Source organism: Dipodomys merriami, unplaced genomic scaffold (assembly GCF_024711535.1).
Source record: "Dipodomys merriami isolate MVZ:Mamm:240054 unplaced genomic scaffold, mDipMer1.0.p SCAF_7, whole genome shotgun sequence".
Lineage (NCBI taxonomy): Eukaryota > Metazoa > Chordata > Mammalia > Rodentia > Heteromyidae > Dipodomys > Dipodomys merriami.
Genome location: NW_027206290.1, coordinates 16,990,570 through 17,014,992, shown reverse-complemented (window position 1 = coordinate 17,014,992; position 24,423 = coordinate 16,990,570). Strand labels below are relative to the sequence as shown.

Below are 24,423 nucleotides of genomic sequence, written 5' to 3'. Positions count from 1 at the left end.
ACGTGCTTCTTCTCTGGGTCCCCCTGAACCAAGGGCGCAGAGATGGAGGTGGAGGTGCCCCCTTAAAGATCCTCGAAGCCAAGGACCAAGCTAGGGGACTGTGAAGGACCTGGTGTCTACCAAAACAACTGTCCTGGTCCTGGGATGCCCAGAACTCCGCATCACTACTGCTTGGGAAACGCTCGGGCTTCAGGTTCAGGGGGGAGATGGAGCAAACGTGGTACAAACTTCTGAGCCTCTGAAAATCTCCTCCAAAGTCATTTCACCTCCCACCAAGTGGTTCTTCTTGCCTAGGTCCCTTGCTGTTGTCCCACCCTCCCTCACCCCAGCCCCACAGGACCACAGCTTTCTCCGAGCCAGGCCTGTCACCAGGAGACGCCAATGAGTCATAACCCTAACTGGGCTCTGAGCGCTGTCCCTCAGCTCTTCAGCTCAAGGCTAGCGCTCTACAACTTGAGCCACAGCGCCACTTCCTTTTTTTTCTGCTTATGTGGTGCTGAGGAATCAAACCCAGGGCCTCATCCATGCAAGGCAAGCACTCTACCACTGAGCCACCTTCCTAGCCCCAGGTCCCTGATAAGAATTCTTATCTCTAATTAACCAGCAAAAACCTGGAAGTAGATCAGTTGCTCACGTGATAAAGCTCCAACCTTGAGAGAAAAAAAAATGATGGTAAAGTGTCCAGACCCTGAATTCAAACCCAGTACCTGCACAAAAACAAGTAAATTACCTTCAGTACTTGGTGCTGGGAGAGGCTCAAGGTTCAGCAGATGAATAAGATAGAGAAAGGGCTGGGAAGGTGACTCAGTGGTAGAGTGCTTGCCTTGCACCACATAAGCAGAAAAGGCCGGAAGTGACACTGTAGCTCAAGTGGTAGAGCACTAGCTTTGAGCTGAAGAGCTGAGGAACAGCGCCCAGGCCCAGAGTTCAGGCCCCACAACCGACCAAAAAAAAAAAAAATAGAGAAATAAAGAAGGAGATCAGAGCCAAGGGATAAAACCACCTCAGAGCACCAACTGGGCACACTGGTGAATGGGATTGTGGACTCTCTGGGTTTGACAGTGTCGCAGAGAGGATGCATATCTGATGGTTAGATCTTCAGAGCTCAGGGGGGTGGACTGCAAATGGACACAGAAAGTGATATTTTCTTTATTGCACTGCTAGGGATAAAAACACAGGGATTTGCCCATGCATCCAGCAAAAGCAAGGGCCACAAATATGACCTTGACCTTGTGCCTCTCTTCCCCAACAGTGCACCAATATGGACACCACTGCCTTCTATGAGAAGGAAGACGACAAGAACACAGGTGCCTTCCTGGATCGAGACACACTGTGGGTGGGTGGGTGGGAGAGAGAGAGACAGAGAGAGAGAAAGAGAGAGAGAGGAAAAGGGAGAGAGAGAGAGAGAGAGAGAGAGAGAGAGAGAGAGGGAAATGGAGAGAGAGGGAAATGGAGAGAGAGAGAGACAGAGAGAAAGAGAGAGAGAGGGAAAGGGAGAGAGAGAGAGATGGAAAGGGAGAGGGGGGAAAGGGAGAGAGAGAGAGGGAAAGGGAGAGAGAGAGAGAGAGAGAGAGAGAGAGAGAGAGAGAGAGAAGCAGGCCAACCATTGGGTACCACTCATCTGCCTGTGCAGCAAGCCTTGCAGAGTCCTGGTGGTTACAAACCCCCATCACTGAAAGGTAGACTCCAGATAGGAAATGGGGCTGCCATGCTGGGCATGTGAGGCCTCAAATGTCTGGGTTGCCATTGCCAGCCCTCAGTTTACCCTGTCTGTTAAACAAATGGGTGTTGGTGGGTTTCCCAGTGTCTGATCCTGAGTCAAAGTGGCTCAAGAGGAAGAGGTGGAGCTAACCCTGGGATCCAAATGTGCCAGCACCTCTTAAGCACAGTGCAGGAAACGCATCACTTGCCCATCCCCAACATCACCTTACTTCTTGATTGTTAAGAGCTCAACAAAGCCAAGCACTGGGGGCTCAGGAGGAGATCTCAGGAGGCTGAGATCTGAAGATTAGGATGAAGCTAGCCCAGGCAGGAAAATCCATGAGACTCTTATCTCCAATTTATCACCAAAAAAAAAGGAAGTGGAGTTGGGAAGGTGGCTCAGTAATAGAGTGCTCGCCTAGCATGCATGAAGCCTTGGGATCGATTCTTCAGTACCACATACACAGAAAAGGCCAAAAGTGGCGCTGTGGCTCAAGTGGTAGAACACTAGCCTTGAGCAAAAGCAGCTCAGGGACAGCGCCCAGGAGTTCAAGCCCCAGGACTTGCAAAAAAAAAAAAAAAAAAAAAAAAGGAAGTGGAGCTGTGGCTCAAGAGGTAGTGTGCTCGTGCTTGCCTTGCATGCCTGAGGCCCTGGATTTGATTCCTTAGCACCACATAAGCAAAAAGAAAAAAGCCAGAAGTGGCATTGTGGCTCAAGTGGTAGAGCACTATCCTTGAGCTGAAGAGCTGAGGGACAGCACCCAGGCCCAGAGTTCAGGCCCTACAACCGGACCAAAAAAAAGAGAGGTAGAGTGCTAGACTTGAGCAAAACAATCTGACGCATTTCCTAAGCCCTGAGCTCAAGCCCCAGGACTGGCACCAAAAAAAAAAAAAGGAGCTGTCCAACATCACCTGCAGTGAATTGGGCATCCCCAGCCCCAAGGTCTTGTTTAGGGGTCCATCTGTCCTCTGTACCCCAGTAGTACTCAGCTCTCCTCTTGCTATACAGCATTCACCTGGGAGGTGAGGGCCAATAACCATGCCTTCCACGCCACATTCACCGAGAAGCGCTTCCTGTGCTGGAGGAAGAAGAAGTACAATGTAAGTAGCCTGGCCATCTCCCTAGCAAAGGGGCTTCTGGGCCTCATCTCCACTTCTGCTTTCCCTCTCTGGCCCACCACCACCACAGTGCTGCCAGGACCCATTGTGGGAGCCTTTTTTTTTTTTTAAATGCTCCCTGAGTTCTGGCTGTTCTAGACATCCCCTTAACACTTTCATTGTAACCACAATGTCACTATTTTGGTCTCATTTTTCCTACCAAATGCACTTTTAGTTAGAAGGCAGCAACACTGGCTCACACCTGTAATCCTAGCTCCTCAGGGGGCTGACACCTGAGGATCCAGATCAAAGCCAGTCCAGGCAGATAAATTTGTGAAACTCTCATCTCCAGTTAACCAGTGAAAAGCCAGAGTGATGGCATGGCTCAAATGGTAGCCTTGAGCGAAAAAGGCTAAAAAAAGAGTGATACAGTGACTTAATATAGAGCCTTAATATTGCAGCTTGTTAATCCTCTATCATCTCCTGTGTGGTTCTTGCTCTGGGAAATACTGGTGGCAATGCTCAATGACTTTCCACTCAGCCCAAGTTCAATTAATGCTAGCTCAAGGCTTTGCATGCAGCAGGCCCCTGCTCAGTGCATTCAGAAGGTGCTCAGTAAACACTGGCTCAGTGGCTGTTTCATTAATGCCAGCTGTGGCCTCTCTGGTGGGACTGGGACCAGGAGGACTGGCACCAGGGCATCCTGAACCTGAGCAGCACCCCACCGGGTTGGCTGGTGGCTCTCCTTCCAGACCAACAAGATCTGCACAGCCAAGTACAACATCTTCACCTTCCTGCCGCTGAACCTGTATGAGCAGTTCCATCGAGCATCCAACATCTACTTCCTCATTATCATCATCCTGCAGGTACGGCAGGAGCAAGGACACCTTTGGAAAGTCTTCTAGAGCCACCTTTGTCTATATAATGAACTGTTAGTACTGGGCTCCCAAACCACATGACTGGGTGCCTGCCACCTTGGTCCCTGGTGCACAGGAGATGCTCTGGATATGAGGACAGCCATGGGGCTTGGGCTAAGGGGAGGCAGCCCCTCCCCACAGGGATAGTCTTGGCCACACGATCTCCTCGGCCCATGCCCATGTGACCGTCATCAGACTGGGGAGACCAGAGATCCTCAGGACCTGCCAGGCCATTTCTAGACATCTTGGTGGTAGAGGTCAGTGTGGTTTGGGTGTCAGAGCCCTCCTCCTTCTCCCAGTGGGAACCTTGTGCCAGGGCCCCTTGCCATTTCTGTCCTGGGGAAAGTGATCCATTCTGCTCTCAACCCTGAGCTGTTTAGCATGGATGGAGCGTCTCCTGTATGCAGGCCCTAGGCGGGGCATGGGGTCCAACAGACCAGCAGGAGACTAGGGAACCAGCGGGGTCTGGAAAGAGCCTGTGTGATCTTAGGTGGCTCTTAGAGGGAGTGATGGAAACTCAGACCTGAATAATGGCCGGGAAGAGGGCAGAGGGAGAGGGAGAGGGTAAGGAAGCAGTGTAGACAAGGAGAGTACCGGGTGACTAGTGGATCTCATTGTACAGAGCATTCCCGAGATCTCCACGCTGCCCTGGTTCACCCTCTTTGGCCCACTGGTCTGTCTCCTCTTCATCCGGGCCATTCGAGATCTAGTGGATGACATCGTAAGTAGGCTCAGGGGACATGAGATCAAGGGTGTGTCCCAGAGCTCTGGTCCCAGCCTGGCAGGAGAGGCTGGCTCTGCTAGGCCATGAGTTGACAGTGGGCCACATATCAGCCCTGGCAGCTGTGGTGGGCTGTGCCATCTTTGTCCTGCAGCCATGGTGGGCAGGGGCCCTCTGCCCATCACCTATCCGCACCAGTGGCCATATTTCTCTCTGCTGTCCTTATCCTGCAGCCAGAATAGGCAGGGGGCCTCTGGCCTTGTTGGCCACGTGGTTTTTAGTGGCCGCTGGGCGTGGCTAACTCTCTTGAGGGGAGAGGCGGGGCCTGCCTTCTTCCTATCCCGAGGAGTCAGCTTGGAGCCTTCATCCAGGTTCCCTCGGCGCGGCGCGGTAAGTGGCATCCACGGGCCAGGGAGGCCCGGGGTCAGCAGGGGTGGCTGGTCTGAAGCTGGTCAGTTACCTGGCCAGGATGACAGCAGAGGGAGAGAGGACAGGGCCACCTCTCTAATTCCACTCTATTGGCCCAGGGACGGCACAGAAGTGACCGTGCCATCAACAACAGGCCTTGCCAGATCTTGAGAAGGAAGAGGTAAGACTAGAGGCAGCCTCGGGGGGGGGGGGGGGGGGCAGGGGGAACATGCTGGAGAATGAGTGCTGGGCAGAGGTGCCAGCAGGATGGCCAGCACCTGCCCATGTTCCTAACTCTGACCCAGGACTGCATTTATTAGGCACATGATGTCTGTCAAGACACTGGGTTGAACACAAAGAGGCCAAGGACCTGATTCCACACTGTGTGTGTGTGTGTGTGTGTGTGTGTGTGTGTGTGTGTGTGTGTGTGTGTGTGTGTGTGTGTGTGTGTGTGTGTGTGTGTTGGTGTGGCCATCCTGGTGCTTGAACTCAGGGTCTAGATCCTCTCCCTTAGCCTTTTTTGCTCAAGGCTGGCTCTCTACTACTTGAGCCACACCTCCACTTGTGGCTTTTTTATGGCTAATTGGCAATAAGAGGCTCATGGACTTTCCTGTCAGGGCTGGCTTCTAACCATGATCCTCAGTCTCAGCCTCCTGAATAGCTAGGGTTACAGGTGTAAGTTCATCCAAAGGAGACAATGGGGAAAGGCCGACTGGAACTTGGACAGGGGGACTCCAAAAGTCACTTGGCAGAGAGATGTGGACCCTGCAGAGGGAAAAGGAAGTTAGAAAAGACTAACTGGGGAAGCAGCTACTGAGCTAGACAGGGCTCGTTCTTCATGGGGTTGGGTATCCTGGGGGGGGGAGGTCTTTATACTCCTGCCCTCGCAGGTTCAAGTGGAAGAAGTGGGAGGACATCTGCGTGGGGGATGTGGTGTGCCTCAAGAAGGACAGCATCGTCCCAGTAAGTCCATACTGAGCCCTGCGGATCCCGGGAGAGACTCCCCTCCCTGTCTTCCATTCCCATTACAATAGTGTCTCCTCCCTGCCTGATCCAGGCCGACCTGCTCTTGCTGGTAAGCACGGAGCCCAGCAGCTTGTGTTACGTGGAAACAGCTGACATCGATGGGTAAGCTGAGGCACCTGTCTTGTCTAGAATATGAGGCGTGAGGCTCCAGTCTCTTGTCATGAGCATTTTGTGGGGAACACGATTTAGGGGAACACGATCAAGCAGAGAAGCCAGGTGCCAGTGGCTCACTCCTGTAAATCCCAGCTACTCAGGAGGCTGAGAGCCGAGGATCAAGATTCAAAGCCAACTGGGGCAGGAAAGTCAGTGAGATTCTTATCTCCAATAAACTACCAAACAACTGGAAGTGCAGGTATGGCTCAAGGGGTAGAGTTCAAACCTTGAGCAAAAAATCTAAAGGACAATGCCCAGGCCCTGAGTTCAAGCCCCAGTCCCAACACGTGTGCGTGCACGCGCGCGGGCACACACACACACACACAAATTAACCAGGGCTTCATCTGAGGCCACTATTTTTTTTTTATCACTTTCTGCCCCTTTTCTGCCTCCTTTTGTCACCAGGGAGACGAATTTGAAGTTCAAACAGGCTCTGACAGTCACCCACCAGGAACTGACCAGCTCCAAAAATATGGAGTCCTTCCAGGGTGAGTGGGAGGGGGAAAGGAAGTCCTGGGCACACATCTGGCTCCATTTGCCCCTCGTGGCTTCCATGATGCTTCAGCGGTGTGAATTCCCACCCCACACATCTGTAGTTTCTTATTTTCCACCCTGAAACATTTCATGAGTGTGATGTGGATGCAGTTAGCATTTGCTGTAGCTCATTGCAAATGCTAGTTGTGCACGCTCTCTCTCTGTCTCTCTCTGTCTCTCTGTCTCTCTGTCTCTCTGTCTCTCTGTCTCTCTGTCTCTGTCTCTGTCTCTCTGTCTCTGTCTCTGTCTCTCTCTCTCTCTCTCTCTCTACTTGAATTCAGGGCCTGGGCACTATCTCTTAGCACTCAGCATTTTCCTCTCAAAGCTAGCTATCCAAGACCCTCACCAAGACTAAACCCTCACCAAATGCAGCCCTAGTGTTGCTTGTACCCAGAACCCAATTGCTCAAACAGGAGAGAGGCTGCAAACACCTGGTGGCAGTCTGTCAGGATGTTTGATGGCCATGGCATCCAATAGGTGCAGTTGCTGCATGAGGCTCTCTTGAAGGGCCCTCCCTTCTTACCTTCGTTCCTCACATTTTCACAAAGCTTCCACTGTATGCCATGTGCTGAGGCTCACAGGTATTAATGATGCTGTCACACAGACATAACCAGCCACATCCGAGGATGGGAACACAAAGGAGGGGGTAACAGAGCAGGACAGATCTGTTTGGAAGATCAGGATGTGTGCAAAGGCCCTGAGGTCACATAAACAATTTGGAGTATTGCAGGAGAGGCCAAGTGGTGGGGTGGAGATGCCACTGGGGCAAATTTAAGGCACTACGGGACCAGAGCAGGATCAGACCTGGAAGGTGGCACCCTCGCTGCTACCTCCACCTGCCATGGAAGCGAACCACGGGAGCCGGGTCTATCAGCAGCCGCGCCATGGCTGCTGACTCCCAGGTGACCGCAGGCACTGTGCTGTGTGAGGAGCCCAACAGCCGGATGCATCACTTTGTGGGAAGCCTGGAATGGAACAAGAAGACATACTCGCTGGACATCGGCAACATGCTCCTGCGGGGCTATAAGATCCGCAATGTAGAAGCCTGCTATGGCCTGGTCATTTATGCCGGTACAGCTGCGCCAGCCCCTGAGCCCATGCCTGCTGGGTGGGGGTGGGCAAGGGGAGAACACAGAAGTCATCCAAAGCTAAGCATGGCCATCATGAACCTCTTGAAAGACATGGGCTCCTGTGGCTTGGGGTCTCTGGGCTCCAGGTTCTAAGGAAATGGCCATGCTGAGTCAATATCTTTGTGATGATTGTGAAGATGGAGTGCACTTCCTGTGCTTTAGCTTGTCATCTTTCCACTTTCTAGGGGCCAAGGTCAGAAAATAGAAAGTTCAGTGGATGGGTGGATGGGCAAATGGATAGATGACTGGATGTTTTGATGGGTTGGTGAATGGTTGAATAGGTAGATGGAAGGGTGGATGGATGGATTTGTGACTACTAGGTGAGTAGGTGAGTGAATAGGTGGGTGGGAGGGTAGATGGATAGAGGAATGGGTGAATGGGTGGTGGGTGGAAAGATGGATGGATGGATGGGATGGTTAGTTAAGATGGCTAGGTTATGGGATGGTGGGTGAATGGATGGTTCAGTGGATGGTGGATGGATGTATAGGTGGATGGGTGGGTAGATGAGTGGGTAGATATGTGGAATGGATGGGTGGATATGGTGTGATGGTTGGATGAGTGAGCTGATGAGTAGGGGTATGTAGGAGATAGGTGGGTAAATGTGAAGACTAGGTGGGTGGGTTGATGGGTGGAGCGACAGATAGATGCCAATCTACAGGTGTTGACACAAAGATCATGAAGAACTGTGGTAAAATCCATTTGAAAAGGACCAAGGTCGACCTCTTCATGAACAAGCTGGTGGCCATGGTGAGCAGCCAACCAGAGACCTTGCAGCTATTGGAGAGCCACTTAGCAGGGGCAGGGGAGGTCTCCACTACTGCAAGAAACCCAAACTGCCCTCTTCCTCAGTAAGCTAATCATTGGTGCTGGTCTTGAGGCCAGAATCTTTGTTTAATTTTTTTAATTTTTATAAGCTGGAGCACTGTGGCTCAAGCCTATAATACTACTTGGGAGACTGAAATGGGAAGTTGGATGAGTAGACGGACAGATGGGTGGATGGATGGATAGATGGATAAATAAATGAATGACTAGATGGATGAATGGAAGGGTGGGTAGATGGATGCATGCCTGCATGGATAAATAGATGGATGGGTGGATGGATGGATGGATGGATGGATGGATGGATGGATGGATGGATGGATGGGTGGGTGGGGTGGGAGGGTGAGTGGATGGGTGGGTGGGTAGGTGGGTGGGTGGATGGATGGATGGATGGATGGATGGGTGGGTGGGTGGATGGATAGATGGATGGATGGATGGATGGATGGATGGGTGGGTGGGTGGGTGGGTGGGTGGGTGGGTGGGTGGATGGGTGGATGGATGGGTGGGTGGGTGGATGGGTGGATGGATGGATGGATGGGTGGGTGGTGGGTGGGTGGGTGGATGGATGGATGGAAGGCTGGCTGGATGGATGGGTGGGTGGGTGGATGGGTGGATGGATGGATGGATGGATGGATGGGTGGCTGGCTGGCTGGCTGGCTGGATGGATGGGTGGGTGGGTGGGTGGGTGGATGGGTGGGTGGGTGGATGGATGGGTGGGTGGGTAGATGGGTGGGTGGGTAGATGGGTGGGTGGGTGGGTGGGTGGGTGGGTGGATGGATGGATGGAAGGCTGGATGGATGGATGGGTGGGTGGGTGGATGGGTGGGTGGGTGGGTGGATGGATGGATGGATGGATGGGTGGGTGGCTGGCTGGCTGGCTGGATGGACGGATGGATGGATGGGTGGGTGGGTGGGTGGGTGGATGGGTGGGTGGGTGGGTGGGTGGGTGGGTGGGTGGATGGGTGGGTGGGTGGATGGATGGGTGGGTGGGTAGATGGGTGGGTGGGTGGATGGATGGATGGGTGGGTGGTGGGTGGGTGGTGGGTGGGTGGGTAGATGGATGGATGGGTGGGTGGGTGGGTGGATGGGTGGGTGGGCTGATAGTATGAGGCCAGCCCAGGCAACAAGTGAGTGAGACACCATCTCAACCAATAGCTGGGGTGCTTTGTGCTCACCTGTCACTCTATTATTGTAGGAGCATAAAATAGGAACATCACAGTTCATAGAAACCAGCACAAAAAGTGAGGAACCCACTCCCCATCTCAAAAATAAGCAAAACAAAAAGAACTAGAGGCATGGAATAAGTGACAGAGCACCTGCCTTGAAAGGAAAAAGCCCATTTATCCATCCATTCATTCACCCATTGTCCTAACCACACACCCACCCATCCATCCATCCATCCATTCATACATCCATCAATCCACCCACCCTCCCATCCATCCATCTAGTCATTCATTCATTTAAAACTCCAGAGCCTCCAAAAAGAAATAATTTGAGGGGCTGGGAAGGTGGCTCAGTGGTTAGAGTGCTTGCTTTGCATGCATGAGACCCTGGGTTCGATTCCTCAACATCACATAAGCAGAAAACACTAGAAGTGGCACTGTGGCTCAAGGAATAGAGCACTAGCCTTGACCTGAATTGCTCAGGGACAGTGCCCAGGCCCAAAGTTCAGGCCCCATGAATGACAAAAAAAAAAAAAAAAAAAATGATTCTGATGCTTTCTGAACCAGTAAAGTGCTTACCTGTTCCACTACACTGAAACTGAAACATTTGTAAGTCTGCACAATCATCTTCATGATTTATTTTTTCCCAAGTACTAGTGTTTGAATTCACAGACTTGCACTTGTTAGACTGGCCCAATACCACTAAGTCATGCCTGCAACCCTTTTCTACTTGTCATTTTTAGTGTAGGGTCTTGTTTCTTGCCCAAACTCTGTAATCTTTCTACTTTTAGGCTTCCAGAAGTCATTGGAGCTCACAGGCACAAGCCATCACATCCAGATTCCTCCCTGGGCACAGAGTCTCATGGACTTTTTCAGCCCAGGCTGGCCTAGAACCATGATCCTCTGATCTCACCCTTCCACCTGGCTTGGGATGATGGGCATATACCACCGCATCCAACTCTCAGTTGAGGAGGTGTCTTAAGAGCTTTTCTTCCTGGGTTGGCCTTGAACTTCAACCCTCCTGTGCTCAGCCTCCCAAGTAGCTAACATTACAGGAATGAATCACTAGTGCCTGCCTCATCTTCCTGACTTTTTTATGCCCCCTAATTTAAAAACAAAACAAAACAGCCATGGAAACCTGGCAAAGACTAAGATCTCACCCAGCTCCCTTCCTGCCTCAGCCTTGTTCTCCTACTCAGTCATGATGCCATAGCTAGGGACTGTTCCCCACCCCCAGCCTCTGGCTGTGACCATTTACATGAGTGAATCCCAGTGACAAATCCTTGGGGGGCTCAGCACACACACACACACACACACACACCTGGCTGTCCATACCTCCCTCTCTCCTGTCCACTTATAGATCTTCCTGTCCCTGGTGATTATCTCCTTGCTTTTGACCCTGGGCTTCAGTTTCAACATCAAAGATTTCAAATGGAAGCACTACTACGTGTCTGCCAAGCACCTGAGGTCTGAGATAGCAGAGTCCTTCTTAATCTTCTGGAGTTTCCTCATCCTGCTCAGTACCACAGTCCCCATGGCTTTATTTATCATGTGAGTCCTGCACCCTACTAGGATGGCACCCATGTCTCAAAACCTCCACCCCACTCCACACACCCACTCTAGTCAACGGACAGGGCTGGGGCAGGCTGAAGTGTGGAGAGCCGTATTTGCAGGGCCGAGTTCGTCTACCTGGGGAACAGCCTTTTCATCGACTGGGACATGCAGATGTACTACGAGCCGAGGGACGCAACCGCCAAGGCACGCAACACCAGCCTCGCAGACCAACTGGGCCAGGTGCAGTACATCTTCTCAGACAAGACCGGCACGCTCACGCAGAACATCATGACCTTCAAAAAGTGTTGCATCAACGGCCAGGTCTACGGTGGGGATGCCCGCCTGCCCCCTCTGCCTCCATTCCTTCCCTTGGGGCCTGGTTTGTCTGAGCTTGGGGGGGAAGGGCGGGCTGGAAGACCCTGAGTGACAGCCCCTAGGGAGCCAAGTCCTGAAGCATCCTTCATCTAGGCCCAGATGATGAGGAGACACCCAGACAGGTGAGATACCCACCTCTTCTCACCCTCCTCCAACACAGGCTTTGCCCTGATGGAAGGCAGGAGAAGGTGGGGACCAACGTATAGTCCACCTATCCTGTCCCCCTCCACAGCCCCCTCTCCAGGAGAATCCCTATATGTGGAATGAATTTGCGGACGGCAAGTTCCTTTTCTATGACAAGAAGCTCTTACACGTGGTCCGGCACAAGAAGGACAGGGTGGTGCAGGAGTTCTGGCGCCTGCTGGCCATCTGCCACACTGTAATGGTCCAGGAAGAAAACGGTGTGTGTGTGTGTGTGTGTGTGTGTGTGTGTGTGTGTGTGTGTGTGTGTGTGTGTGTGTGTGTGTGTGTGTGTGTGGCCCACCCACTCCCTTCACCTCAACCCTGGGCATTCCCAAGACACCCCTGGGTCCCAGGCAGGCCTAGCTCAGCCTCTTGGGCTCCCGTCACAGCCTGGAGGTGTCCCAAGCCCCCTCATCCAGGCTGGCCAGGCCATCCAAGCCTGGACCAAGACAAAATCATGGGATTGGGGGAGATGCTGTATGGCCATAGGGATGATGAGGTTCACCTGGAGTTTGAACCCCAGGAATCTGATGTCACATGGGGAAAGGATACAGACCGGAGCCCAAGTGGCTTCATGCACCTAAGAAGCTTTAGAGGCCCCAGGAATCATGCCTCCCCCAAGTTGCTTGTGAACCCCTCAGGCCCTGTCTCTCCCTTCTGATGAGCAGGTGGAGAACAGGACCTTCTGTGTAACCTCAAACCCAGAAGGGTCTGTGGGCAGCCAGCTGTGAGGAGGGAGGGTGGAGTGTTTTACTGTCTCCCTCCCCTCCACCATGCACACCCCCAGATAAGCCATTGTACCAGGCAGCCTCTCCCGATGAGGAGGCGCTGGTCACCGCGGCCCGGAACTTCGGCTATGTGTTCAGATCCCGCACCCAGGACTCCATCACGGTGATGGAGATGGGGGAGGAGCGCGTCTACCAGGTCCTCGCCATGATGGACTTCAATAGCGTTCGCAAGCGGATGTCTGTGCTGGGTGGGTACCACCCCCAACCCCGCCCCTGGCTGGGGAGACAGGGGGAGCAAGAGGGGGGGGGAGACCTGGAGAAGGAGTGTATGGAGGCAGCCCGGTCTCTCCATTTCCCAACAGTCCGAAACCCAGAAGGTTCCATCTGCCTTTACACCAAGGGCGCTGACACTGTCATCTTGGAGCGCTTGCACAAGAAGGGTGAAATGGAGATGAGCACAGAGGAAGTCTTGGCTGTGAGTTCTGGGCACTCGTATGTGTGTGTAGGGACAGAAGGAAGAGGAGGCAGGAAGGGAGTGTTGAGAGGAACGGCTCCACACACCTGAAGCGGCCAGGTTGTAAAGGTTGTACACTGCCCGAAGCCCTGCCTTCCCTCTCACCTCTCATGCCTACACAGAGATGAAGTAGTCTGTCCTTTGACCCTTCAGGATCCCAGTTTCTGCCCTGCCATTCTCCCTCCCCTGGTGTTCATTGGCACTTTAGAGCCTTGGCATACATGGCCCTGCAAGTACTTTCGTCATTCATAACAGTTTGGTCTTTGAGGCCTACTCAAAGGACACCATCTGCAGGGACCACTCTCTAAACCTCTTCCCTCCAGCCCAGCCCTGAGAGCCTGCAGTGCTGGAGGTATCTATGTCCCCCCCACACACACACACACACCAGTCACTCCCAAGGGCTTTCCTGAGGGTCCTTGGGTAGTCCTTCTCTGGTGGGGCCAAGTATCTGGTCACCAAGATCCAGGCTTTAGGAGTTCAGCAAAATGGATGGACTACTCCCTAGTTGGGTAAACTGAGGCCACTGTGAAGTTCTTGATACCCATGGAGCCCCATTGTGCCTTGCAAGCCCAACCTCCTGCCCATCATAGTCTCCTTCAACTTCGGGGGTCCCCGTTACAGAGACCGCACCCCTCATTGGCCCTAGGTCATCCTCAAGGTGAGTGTACTCTGGGTCTGCCTTTAGTGACCTAGGGCAGAAGGGTCAGAGTTTGGGACCAGCTGCCCAGAAGAGGAGAGGGCAAGTTAGAGGCAGCCTTGAGAAAGGAGGTGGTCCCTCCAGGCAGCTTGGGCTGTCCACAAGAGGGAGACAGAATGGAGAACAGAGTAGTGACTGCTCTGGCCACCGCAGGCCTTCGCAGAGCAGACCCTGCGGACCCTGTGCCTAGCGTACAAGGAGATTGATGAGGACGACTACGAGGAATGGGAAAGCCAGCACCATGAGGCCACCCTCCTGCTACAGAACCGGGCCCAGGCCCTGCACCAGGTGTACGACAAAATGGAGCAGAACCTCCAGGTGGGGCAGTCACCTGGGGACCTGCGGGGAGGCCCTGCAGTCTGGTTCCAGGGAGTCCCTGCAACCCCCTCCTTCCCCCAGCTGCTGGGAGTCACAGCCATTGAGGACAAACTCCAGGACCATGTTTCGGAAGCCATCAGCAGTTTGAAGAGAGCGAACATCAAAGTGTGGGTGCTCACAGGGGACAAGCGAGGTGGGTCTCCGGCCCCTGGCCACACTGTAGCCAGTGTTCCACCCTGTCTGCCTGTCTGTCCCATGAGTGTGGATCAAACATTGCCCTGGGAAAGACCATTGGAAACCCTCAGCCACAATCCACGCACTCTGCAGAGAGAGAATTTAGTCCTCAAAGTATCTCTTCAAAGTAGGGCCCTTACCATCCCCACCCCACCCCTGTGTGGGCATCTGCTGGGAGCCCTTCCAGCTCCTTCTACAGGAGCTCTACTGGCTGCCACTAAACAAGCTCGCCTCTGGCTTTCTAAAATCCCTCTTGTGGTAGGGGAAAAGATGGTATGTGCCTACACTGGGAGCTAGACTAGGATATGTATACACTCCAAGTATATACATACACAAACCCAAATGTGTGGATACATATATATACATATATATACACACACATATATACACATTCACACATACATCTACACATAGGTATATAACAGTCATTGTGTATTATGTATTATATTGACATTTTTTCATTATATAAGTATTGAGCCTGAATTATATTGTGTCTCCTTCCGATTTTGAAGAAAATTAAGACATTTTCAGGGCTCCTAAAAAGCACAATGGGCCATCTAGCATGATATGTCTAAAGATCCAGGGTTCAAACTAACCTCCCCTAGGCTATCCCACACTTAGGCCAACAAGCAGCCAGCCATTCCTGATTTGCTTAGAGCTGCAGCCAAAGTCTCACTGCCTGTTTTCATTGGCTGAACTGAATGACGTGTCCTGTTCTGAACCAATCATCAATGGTTAGGGGACCTGTGCTACTGTTTGCAATTGGCCAGGAATGCTGGGGGGGGGGGGCATCAAGTGGGATGGCTGTGGCAACCAGACAGGGCTGGGGAGGCTCTGAGTAGGGCTGATTTACAGAGACTGCGTTAAACATTGGGTTTGCCTGCCAGCTGCTGGAGGAGAACATGCTCATTCTGGAAGACAAGGAGATAAAGTAAGCAGGCAGTGGGCAAAGAGTCAGGGTGCCCATGGCTGGTGGGACTGTCCTTGGGTCTGCCTGGCTGGACTTTCAGAAGGCCTGACTGCCTCTCCAATAGAGGAGAAAATGAGGCTTTGCTGGAGAGGGGAGGGTTGGAAAACTCAAGCCTCCCACTGCCGCTCAGACGCATTTTGGAGATCTACTGGGAGAATATCAGCAAGCTGCAGACCTCCAAAGGCAACCTGAAGGTCCTGCCGCAGATCAACATGGCCATGGTTATTTCCGGGGACTTTCTGGTCAGTATCCAGTCCTTGGTGTGGAGGGGTCCTGGGAGGGGCAGCAGCAGATCATCAGGGGGTCTGGGAAGGTGGTCTACTACAGCTTCAAGTACAGACACCACCAGATTAGACCCAAAAAGGCCAGGTAACAGGAGAGATGTTGTCAAATCCAGGCAGAAGAGAGAGGTCCCAAGGAAGAGCCCCCACTGAGTGAAGTTAGTGAAGGGGGCAGAATGGAAATGACGTAGCTCTCCTCCCTGCTGTCCAGGACCAGCTGATGTACTCTTTGCACCAGAAGCCGCAGGCCCTGACTGATGTGGAGGAAGTGAACGAAGTTTGGCAGGAACCACTCCAGATGAGGAAGAACTTCCCACGGGCCAGGCGGATATCTCACTTATTTCAGAATCTGGGGACCTCGCAGGACCCACTGTCTACCAAAGTCTTGAATACCAATGAGAGCTTCGAGATGTGGCGGGAGCGGGCCTTCGTGGAGCTGGCCTCTAGGTGCCAGGCAGTCATCTGCTGTCGGATGACACCCAAGCAGAAGGCCCTGGTGGTGGGGCTGGTCAAGAAACACCAACAAGTGGTGACTCTGGCCATTGGGGATGGAGCCAATGATGTCAACATGATCAAGAGTGCGTGACAACAGGCAGCCAGGTGGAGGGAGGAACGAGCCAGGGACCACTTCCAGGGCCAATTTGATGTATTTGTCCCGCAGCTGCAGACATCGGCGTGGGGCTGATGGGTCAGGAGGGGATGCAGGCGGTGCAGAGCAGCGACTACATGCTGGCCCAGTTCTGTTTCCTGCAGCGATTGCTGCTGGTTCATGGTCGCTGGTCCTACCTGCGGGTCTCCAAGTTCTTGAGCTTCTTCTTCTACAAGACAGTGGCCTGCATGATGGCCCAGATCTGGTACTCCTTCTACAATGGCTTCACAGCCCAGGTACTTGGTGAGGGGGAACATCTAGATTCCTTCCCACAGTGGCCAAGAGGAGCAGTTGTGAATACACTTACAACATGGTGGAGTCAAGCCCGGAGTGGTAGTGCATGCCAGTAATCCCAGCATTGGGAAGTTAGAGGCAGGAGGATCTGAGCTCCAAAAAAAGAAAAAAGTATTTTTTTTTTTGAGAGAGAAGTCTGAGTTTCTACCCACTGGGTAGAAAGTCGTACAGCTGTTGCTGCCTATGAGCGGTGGGGTTCACTAAAGCCTAGACTCTTAGCCAGGTGCCCATGAGTAGTTGTACCTGTAATCCTAGCTACTCAGGAAACTGAGATATGAGATGTATCATCTATGTTTCTGTATAAATCTTTCATCTATCTCTGTCTATGTCAGTCTTCTTGGTATCTGTGTTTACCAGTATCATCTCTCACTTCATGTGTCCTCTCTGTGTACGTCCAGCTCACCCTGTGCCTATATTAGAACCTTCCAGTTCACCCCCAGGGCAGCACAGTCTCAGCCAGGCCTTCCCCAACTCCATTCCTAAGTGCTTTCAATAGTGAGATGATTCTGGAATGGGGAGGAGAGTTGGGGCCACCAGCCATAGGTCTTTTCCAGCCCTTTACCTATCAAGAGTGCTCTCAGTCTAGGTGGATAGGGCTCTAGTGTGATCTGGAACATTCTCACAAGCCATTTCCCACCTACAGCTCCTTATTAAGCCCTCTAGTTACCACAAACACTTGGTGGAGGTGCCATTTTTTAACGAAATAGACAGGGAGTCTGTGCACCCTCCCTTTTGTTTTTCCAATCTTCCAGTCCTTCTAGAAATCCACTTAATGCAACCTCAGGCTTAGTCCCAATGTTGATTGTAAGGTGACTTCCTGGCCAGCTAGGACCCTTCTCAGGTCCCTGGCCAGCTTGGCAGGGACCATGAGTAGAGATTTATTTGCACCCCTCTGCCTCTGAGCCTCTGAAAGTTGTATGTGTGCCCTTCTCTCTTTGTGCACAGCCCCTGTATGAAGGTTGGTTCCTGTCCTTCACCAATATGTTCTACACCACCCTCCCGGTCCTCTATATGGGGCTGTTTGAGCAGGTGAGTGGGGCGGGGGGGGGGGGGAGGCAGGGAGCCTGGCCTCCTTCCTGGGCAGGTGTGAGGTCCCGCTACAGTGCAGTCCAGCCCCTCTCTCCCTGTGTCCTGTAGGTTATCTGTTCCCACTAGAGCTTCATCTCATGGAGGGCATTCTGAGGGGCCCTCTTGCCAGCCAGCTTCTCCTATCTGTGGAAGCCACACACCCAGCGACCCAAATCCTCTGCCTACACATCTGTAATGGGGAGAGGACATCAGACTGCGGGGAGGGGGATTCTGTTTTTGTCTTGCCCGCTCCTGGCAATGACAATCTCTACCTGTCTAATCCACAGAATGTTCTGCCCTGGAGAAGCTAGAGTTTACATTGAGTTTACATTCCTGTCCATGTTTTTAATTTTTTTGATTTTAGTAATACTAGGAATGCAATATCTGACCTTGTGCATGCTAAAACACATGCTATAGTGCTAAGCACATATATATTTTTTTCATCACTGGACCTGGAACCCATGCTAGATATGCACTCTTTGCACTGAGCTATATTTCTCGCTGTTTCTTTTCTTTTCTTTTTTTTTTTTTTGCCGGTCGTGGTGCCTGAACTCTGGGCCTGGGCGCTGTCCCTCAGCTCTTCAGCTCCAGGCTAGCGCTCTACCACTTGAGCTACAGCACCACTTCTGGCTTTTTCTGCTTATGTGGTGCTGAGGAATTGAACCCAGGGCCTCATGCATGCAAGGCAAGCACTCGACCACTGAGCCACCTTCCCAGCCCTCTCGCTGTTTCTTTTTAAACTTTACTTTGACTTTACTTTTTAAACTTTACTTTACAATATAGCCTAGGCTGACCTGGAACTAGTTATCCTCTTGACTCAGCCTCCCAAGTGCTGGGATTATAGGCATATATCATGACACCAAACATCCTTAATTTTTTTTTGGTCGGCCATGGGGCTTGAACTGTAGGCCTGGGCACTGTCCCTGAGCTCATCCGCTCAAGGCTAGCACTCTACCACTTGAGCCACAGTGCCACTTCCAGTTTTCTGGTGGTTAATTGGAGGTAAGAGTTTCAAGGATGTTCCTGCCTGGGCTGGTTTTGAACCTCAATCCTCAGATCTCAGCCTCCTAAGTAGCTAGGATTACAGGCATGAGCCACCAGCATCCAGCCTGGCCCTTAAATTTTTTAATGATGATAAAATATAAACAATCATCCAGGATCCTTCAGGCATGGTCTCAAGATCCCAGCTGACCCCAAGACCTTCAGCTATTCAAGTCCTTTCTACAGAATGGTGTCATGTTTGTATGGAACCTGCACAAATCCTCTTGTAGATGTTGATGTCATCCCTAGATGATAATGCAGATGCTGCGCACATCATTTTTATACCATAGTATGTAGAGAATTACATTACAAGAAAACATCTAGACACATTCAGGATAGAGACATTTTTGTTCCCAGCTATTTTCCCCCTGTGGTTGATTAACTCTAGGCCCACAGAGCCTGTGGATCCCAAGGCCAGCTGCCTTGACAAATTCTCCATCTAATCCATTCTCAAGGGCACAGTTCAGTGGCATCCTAAGCACAACCACATGGCCAAGCAACTGAACCCCAGAATTCTTTGAAATCCACTTCAATGCATCTTACTTGAACTCCAATTGTCACATGCCAGGAGTGGCCAGACCCTTCTGAGGTCCTGCCCCATACCTTGTTCTTAATCCCAAGAGCAAGCCTTCTGTTTTTTATCCATAGGATGTGAGTGCAGAACAGAGCCTGAATATGCCCCAGCTGTACATGCTGGGTCAGAAAGATGCACTCTTCAACTATGGGGTCTTTTTTCAAGCCATTTCCCATGGCCTCGTCACATCCATGATCAACTTCATCATAACGCTCTTGGCCAGCCAAGACAGTCCCAGTGACTACCAATCCTTTGCAGTGCTTGTGGCCTTGTCAGGTTTGCTGTCCATCACCATAGAGGTAAGAAAGTTGCCATGAATGGCTTGATCTCTACTTACCTCTGCTTGAAGGAGGGACCCAACAGGTGCCTTTCTTGAAACTGAGCTTGTCCCAAAGCACACTGAGCCTTCCCTCCCTTGCCTACCAGGCCATCCTGATCATCAAGTACTGGACTATTATCTGTGTGGCATGTATTCTGCTCAGCCTCGGCTCCTATGCAGTCCTCACCAGTCTTACCCAGAGCTTCTGGCTCTACAAGATTGCTCCAAAGACATTCCCATTTCTCTGTGAGCCAATGGTCACCCAGCAAATCCTGAGGGGGAGGGGTTTGTGTTTGGGAGGTGGTCCTGGGACATCCGCAGGGTTGAGGGGAAGGAGAAGCAGACAAAGTCCCGGCCATGTCTCATTCTGTGCCCAGATGCTGACTACAACGCTCTGACCCAGCTCCATGGCCTGTTGGTGATATTGCTGAATGTGACTTTGAACACATTGTTTGTCCTGGCCTTCCGGGTTATCCAGCTACTCAGACAGCTGCGCCCTAAGGTCAAGGTGAGGAAGGGCTGGGCCTAGGTTCTTCCCTAACTCCCTATGACTCCATCAGCCACTTAGAGCCTTCATATGCTGTTCTCTGACACCCTAGGAGTGCTCTGATGGGAGGAAGGGCAGACTTCCCAAGGAGGGACTTTGCACAATGGACCAACCTGCATTCACATATAGGCACCATCAGATCCCCCTAGAGTTATTCAGGGGTTGAGAGTGAAAGAAACAACCTGAAATGGTCTAGACACAAAGGGGACTTGGAAATACATAGAAACAGCACATGCAGCTATAGGTGGACAAGGGGAGACCCAGCATGGTTCACTCATACTCTGGAGCACTGCTCAGCCATGAGCAGGAATCCCTCCCCAGACCCCCCACAACCCCCTCCTGGCTCTGAGACTTGAACTCAGCCTAAGCACTGTCCCCTGAGCTTTTTTGCTCAAGACTGGCACTCTACCATTTGAGCCACAGTTCCACTTTCAGTTTTTTGGGAGTTAAATCGGAGTTAAGTCTCACCAGCTTTCCTGCCCAGGATGGCTTCAAACCCTGATCCTCAGTTCTCAGCCTCCTGAGTAGCTAGGATTACAGGCGTGATGAGCCATCGGCACCTGGCAGGAATGGTCTCTGACCTTACACCATGGTCAGTGAGAACCGGTCACACACTGAATCATGCCACAACAGTCAAATTCAGGGGCAAGAAGTAGATTTGTGGATGTCAGGAGTAGCTTGCAAAGAGATGAGAACCAAGGTTTAAGGCAGGCAGACTGCTAGTTTTCCAGAATATTCTAGAAATTGATGGCAATGATGACTACATAACCATACTAATTTGTTTGATGTCACTGAAATGTGGTCTTCAGCAGGTTTAAGAAGGTGAATTTTACATCATGCATTTAAACTTTTAGATTTGTGGTCTGAGAAGGCCTTGCCATGTGGCCCAGGCTGGCCTTGAACTCATATGATCCACCTGTCTCAGTCCCTTGAGTGCTGGGATTTTAGGTGTATGCTACCAGGCCTCGTTATATCATGTATTTTTTTAAATCACAATGAATAAAGGGTTTGTTTACTAGGTCATTTAATCAAAATATAGAAGGACAAGGGGCGACTAGCATGTGCTCTTGTCTCACACCTGTAATCCTAGCTTCAATCTGAGGATTGAAGTTCAAAGCCAGCCTGGACAGAAAAGTCCATGAGACTCTGATCTTCAATTAACCAGCAAATAAATAAATAAATACATACATACATACATACATAAATCCAGATGTAGGCCTGTGACTAGAGTGCCAGCCTTGATTGAAAAAACTAAGGGACAGCACTTACTGGCACCCAGTTCAAGCCCCAGTGTTGGCACCAAAATAACGTAAGAGCTAGCTTGGAAAGCTCAGAACAGTGACTGAAATAGTGTACCAGTATTTCACCACAGGCCTCTGCTACTTCTATTTATTATTCCTCCCTGCCTCGGCTCCTGCCACCTTCCTACCACGCAAGACACAGAGGGTCCCAGGGTTACTTCTGGCTTTGCCAACAGAAGATGCCCATAGTGCCCAGGGAAGGATTTTAATTGGCCTATCTAGAATGAGGTCCCAGAACAAAGAAAAAAAAAAGAATTTGATTGGCTGATCCAAAATCAGGTTCAGGACTCAGGTTGGCTCAACTTGGGTCTTCTGACGCAATCTGACCAATGGGCAGAGGGCCCAAGGGCTTTGCTGGGCCCTCCCCGGGAAGAAGCAGGTAACCTGAGCCCTGAGTCCGGTGAGCTGAGTGCAGGAGGCTGACCCCCCACCCCCACCCCTCACCCTGTCCCCCTCTGCTGCGCAGGAAGAAGAGGTCCCAAAGGAGGAAGTCCTGGGCGTGGAGGCCATGCCTTATTTACCCCGGGAGTCCCGGGCCCGGCGCTCCAGCTATGCCTTTTCCCACCACGAAGGCTACGCCGATCTCATCACGCACGGCACGATCCTGCGCAGGCCTCACGAGGCCCCCAGCGAGACGCTGTACGCCTCCCCGATCCCGTCCGAGGGGGAGGAGGAGGAGGAGCCGTCCACCGGCCGCAAGAGGTCGCTCTGGCTCCCCAGGAAGACCTCCTCCTGGCTGCGGAGGATTCGCCACCACACGGCCAAGGACCTGGCCGAGGACCGGGCTGCCTTCTCCGCCCAGAGCTCCTTCGAGACCGCGGGCACTCCGTCCGTGCTGTACTCGGAAAGCCAGGCATCGAGACCCAGCAGGTCGCCCACCACCATAAGCATGCCCTCCAGGTCCTCCCAGAAGATGTCCTCGCTGCCAGGAAGCCAGCCGTCGCTGGCGGAGGACTGGCGCTTGGTCAGCCCGTCAGAGCCGCCCTTCCAAACGTGGGAGAGCCAGCCAGACTCCTTGGAAGGGAGGTCACAGTCCTGGACACCATTCTGGAAGAACTGGCAAAAGGAAACCCACCCCCTCGGGGAGGACGCCGAGTCCCTTCCCAGGCTGACCCACACAGTCCCACCGAAGACGCTGCCACCAAGTGTGGAGGAGGAGCCCCTGGTAGGAGGGACCTCACCCACGGAGAGGAAATCGTCCTCATCCACGGATGGGGCGCCTACCTAAGCTGTGGATGATCCATGCCCACCCAACTGAGTAGTGTGGCCACCCACCCCACCCCTAACCCCTCCCACCCTCCAGAGCAGCAGCCATTGCCCGGTAAAAGCCAATCGGGAAGCAGGAGGCCCCCCCCCCCCCCGCAAAGATGAGGCTCCACAGCCTCAGTTTGCACTAATAAACCAGACTCCACCTCACCACAGGGTTTCTTGGGCTCACTCCTTTCCTGAGTACACACACGTGCTAGTACTGGGGCTTGAACTCAAGGCCTAGGGCTATCCCTTAAATCTTTCCATTCAAGGCTGGTGCTCTGCCACTTGAGTCACAACTCTACTTCTAGCTAGGTAACTGGACATAACAGTATCTTTTCTGCCCAGGCTGACTTTGAACTGCAATCCTCACATCTCAACCTCCTGAGTTACTAGGATTACACGTGTGAGCCACCAGTGCCTGGCTGTTTTCCTATACTTCTTTTAGTGGAAGCCAAGCAAAATGTTTTGTTTTGTTTTGTTTTGTTTCCCATCATTTGTTGGTTTGTGCTGGTCCTGGGGCTTGAACTCAGGGTCTGGGCATTGTCTCTGAGGCTCTCTGTGCTCAAGGCTAGCACTCTACCACTAGAGCCACAGCTCCACTTCCAGCTCTTTCTGAATAGTTTATTGGAGATAAGAGTCTCAGAGACTTTCCTGCCCTTCGCTAGCTTTAAATGGCAATCTTCAGATCTCAGTTTTCCTGGTTTTTAAAGGTAGTCTGGTGACACTTGCAAAGAAAGCTCTTTTTCTTCATTCTTGGTGAGACAGGTGTGGGCTGAATGCCCAGGCTTTGCCTAAGATCCTTGGCCACCCTCCTCTTGCCCCTGGGTCCTTCCCTGGGAGGTGCATATGTTCCAATGTTGGCATTATCTAGCACCTTCCGCCACCGGGTTTCCTCTCCTCAAATGAGCAATAGGCAGGGTCATCTCAGAAGCAGGTTCTGACAAGGTGTGCTCTGAGGGCCAAGCTTCTGATTTTCAAAGAACAGACAAGAGCAAGGAGGGAGAAAGTCCCTCTTGGCTCTCTCCCCTGCCTCCCTCCCTGAGGGCAGAGTGGAGAAGTCCCATTGCTTCCCCTGCTAGAATCATCTGTCAGCCAACACACATGCCAGGTAAATGACTAGAAAATAGTTTTCAAAAATATATAGACCTAGCACTGCAGTGGTGAACAATGGTGATGGTTTTCTTTTAAACTTTCATGCCACTTGTCTGACAGAGGGCAAGGCAGGTCTCATATATTAAGGACAAGGGACTTTCAATGTCCCAAAGAGAAAAAAAAAAAAAAAACAGCCCTACTTTCCAGTTCTCATTAGAAAAGGGACTCGAGCTGGGCACCGGTGGCTCATGCCTGTAATCCTAGCTACTCAGGAGGCTGAGATCTGAGGATCATGGTTCAAAGCCAGCCCGGGCACAAAAGTCTGTGAGACTCTTATCTCCAATAAATCACTAGAAAACGGAAGTGGCACTGTAGCTCAAGTGGTAGAGTACTAGCCTTGAGCTGAAGAGCACAGGGATAGCACCCAAGCCCAGAGTTCAAGCCCCATGACCGACAAAAAAAGAAAAGAAAAGGGACTCTTGCCAGGCACTAGTGGCTCATGCCTATAATCCTAGCTACTCAGGAAACTGAGATCTGAGGATCGTGGTTCAAAGCTAGCCTGGTCTGTGAGATTCTTATCTCCAATTAAGCAACAGAAAAGCCAGAAGTGGAGCTGTTACTCGAGTGGTTGAGTGCCAGACTTGAGTAAAAAAGCTCAGACAGTGCCCAGTCCCTTAATTCAAGCCCCAGGACTGGCACAGAAAGAAAAAAGCAGCCAGGTGCCAGTGGCACATGCCTGCAATCCTAGCCATTCAGGCAGCTGA

At 51.9% G+C, this 24,423-nt stretch overlaps 1 protein-coding gene across 6 annotated transcripts; it reads left to right on the top strand.

Annotated features, from left to right (window-relative positions):
* On the top strand, nt 1-22,723 carry LOC138817193 (phospholipid-transporting ATPase IK-like). Of its 6 annotated transcripts, none has more exons than XM_070007589.1 (28): nt 1-193; nt 1,253-1,307; nt 2,711-2,802; nt 3,552-3,665; nt 4,339-4,437; nt 4,965-5,026; nt 5,736-5,808; nt 5,903-5,973; nt 6,430-6,512; nt 7,471-7,629; nt 8,347-8,435; nt 11,030-11,220; nt 11,343-11,551; nt 11,692-11,720; nt 11,831-11,999; nt 12,569-12,757; nt 12,872-12,984; nt 13,874-14,038; nt 14,120-14,231; nt 15,128-15,203; nt 15,373-15,484; nt 15,735-16,101; nt 16,185-16,408; nt 17,412-17,495; nt 19,224-19,448; nt 19,576-19,714; nt 19,846-19,976; nt 21,783-22,723. In XM_070007589.1, the coding sequence occupies exons 2-28, from the start codon at nt 1,262-1,264 to the stop codon at nt 22,542-22,544; spliced, it is 4,185 nt and encodes a 1,394-aa protein (XP_069863690.1). In that variant the 5' UTR covers nt 1-193; nt 1,253-1,261; the 3' UTR covers nt 22,545-22,723. The 6 variants fall into 6 exon arrangements, with proteins under 6 accessions (XP_069863690.1, XP_069863692.1, XP_069863694.1 ...); XM_070007591.1 differs by having other exon boundaries at nt 1-220; XM_070007590.1 differs by lacking the exon at nt 1-193 and adding an exon at nt 216-294.
* Nucleotides 22,724-24,423: the final 1,700 nt, after the last annotated feature.

Bases quoted from the DNA above. Each gene is read 5' to 3' on its own strand.
- LOC138817193 (XM_070007589.1), top strand. From the start codon at position 1,262: ATGGACACCACTGCCTTCTATGAGAAGGAAGACGACAAGAACACAG. The intron at 4,438-4,964 runs GTAAGTAGGCTC...CTATTGGCCCAG, and splicing joins GAGATCTAGTGGATGACATC to GGACGGCACAGAAGTGACCG. The intron at 14,232-15,127 runs GTGGGTCTCCGG...GCTGATTTACAG, and splicing joins GCTCACAGGGGACAAGCGAG to AGACTGCGTTAAACATTGGG.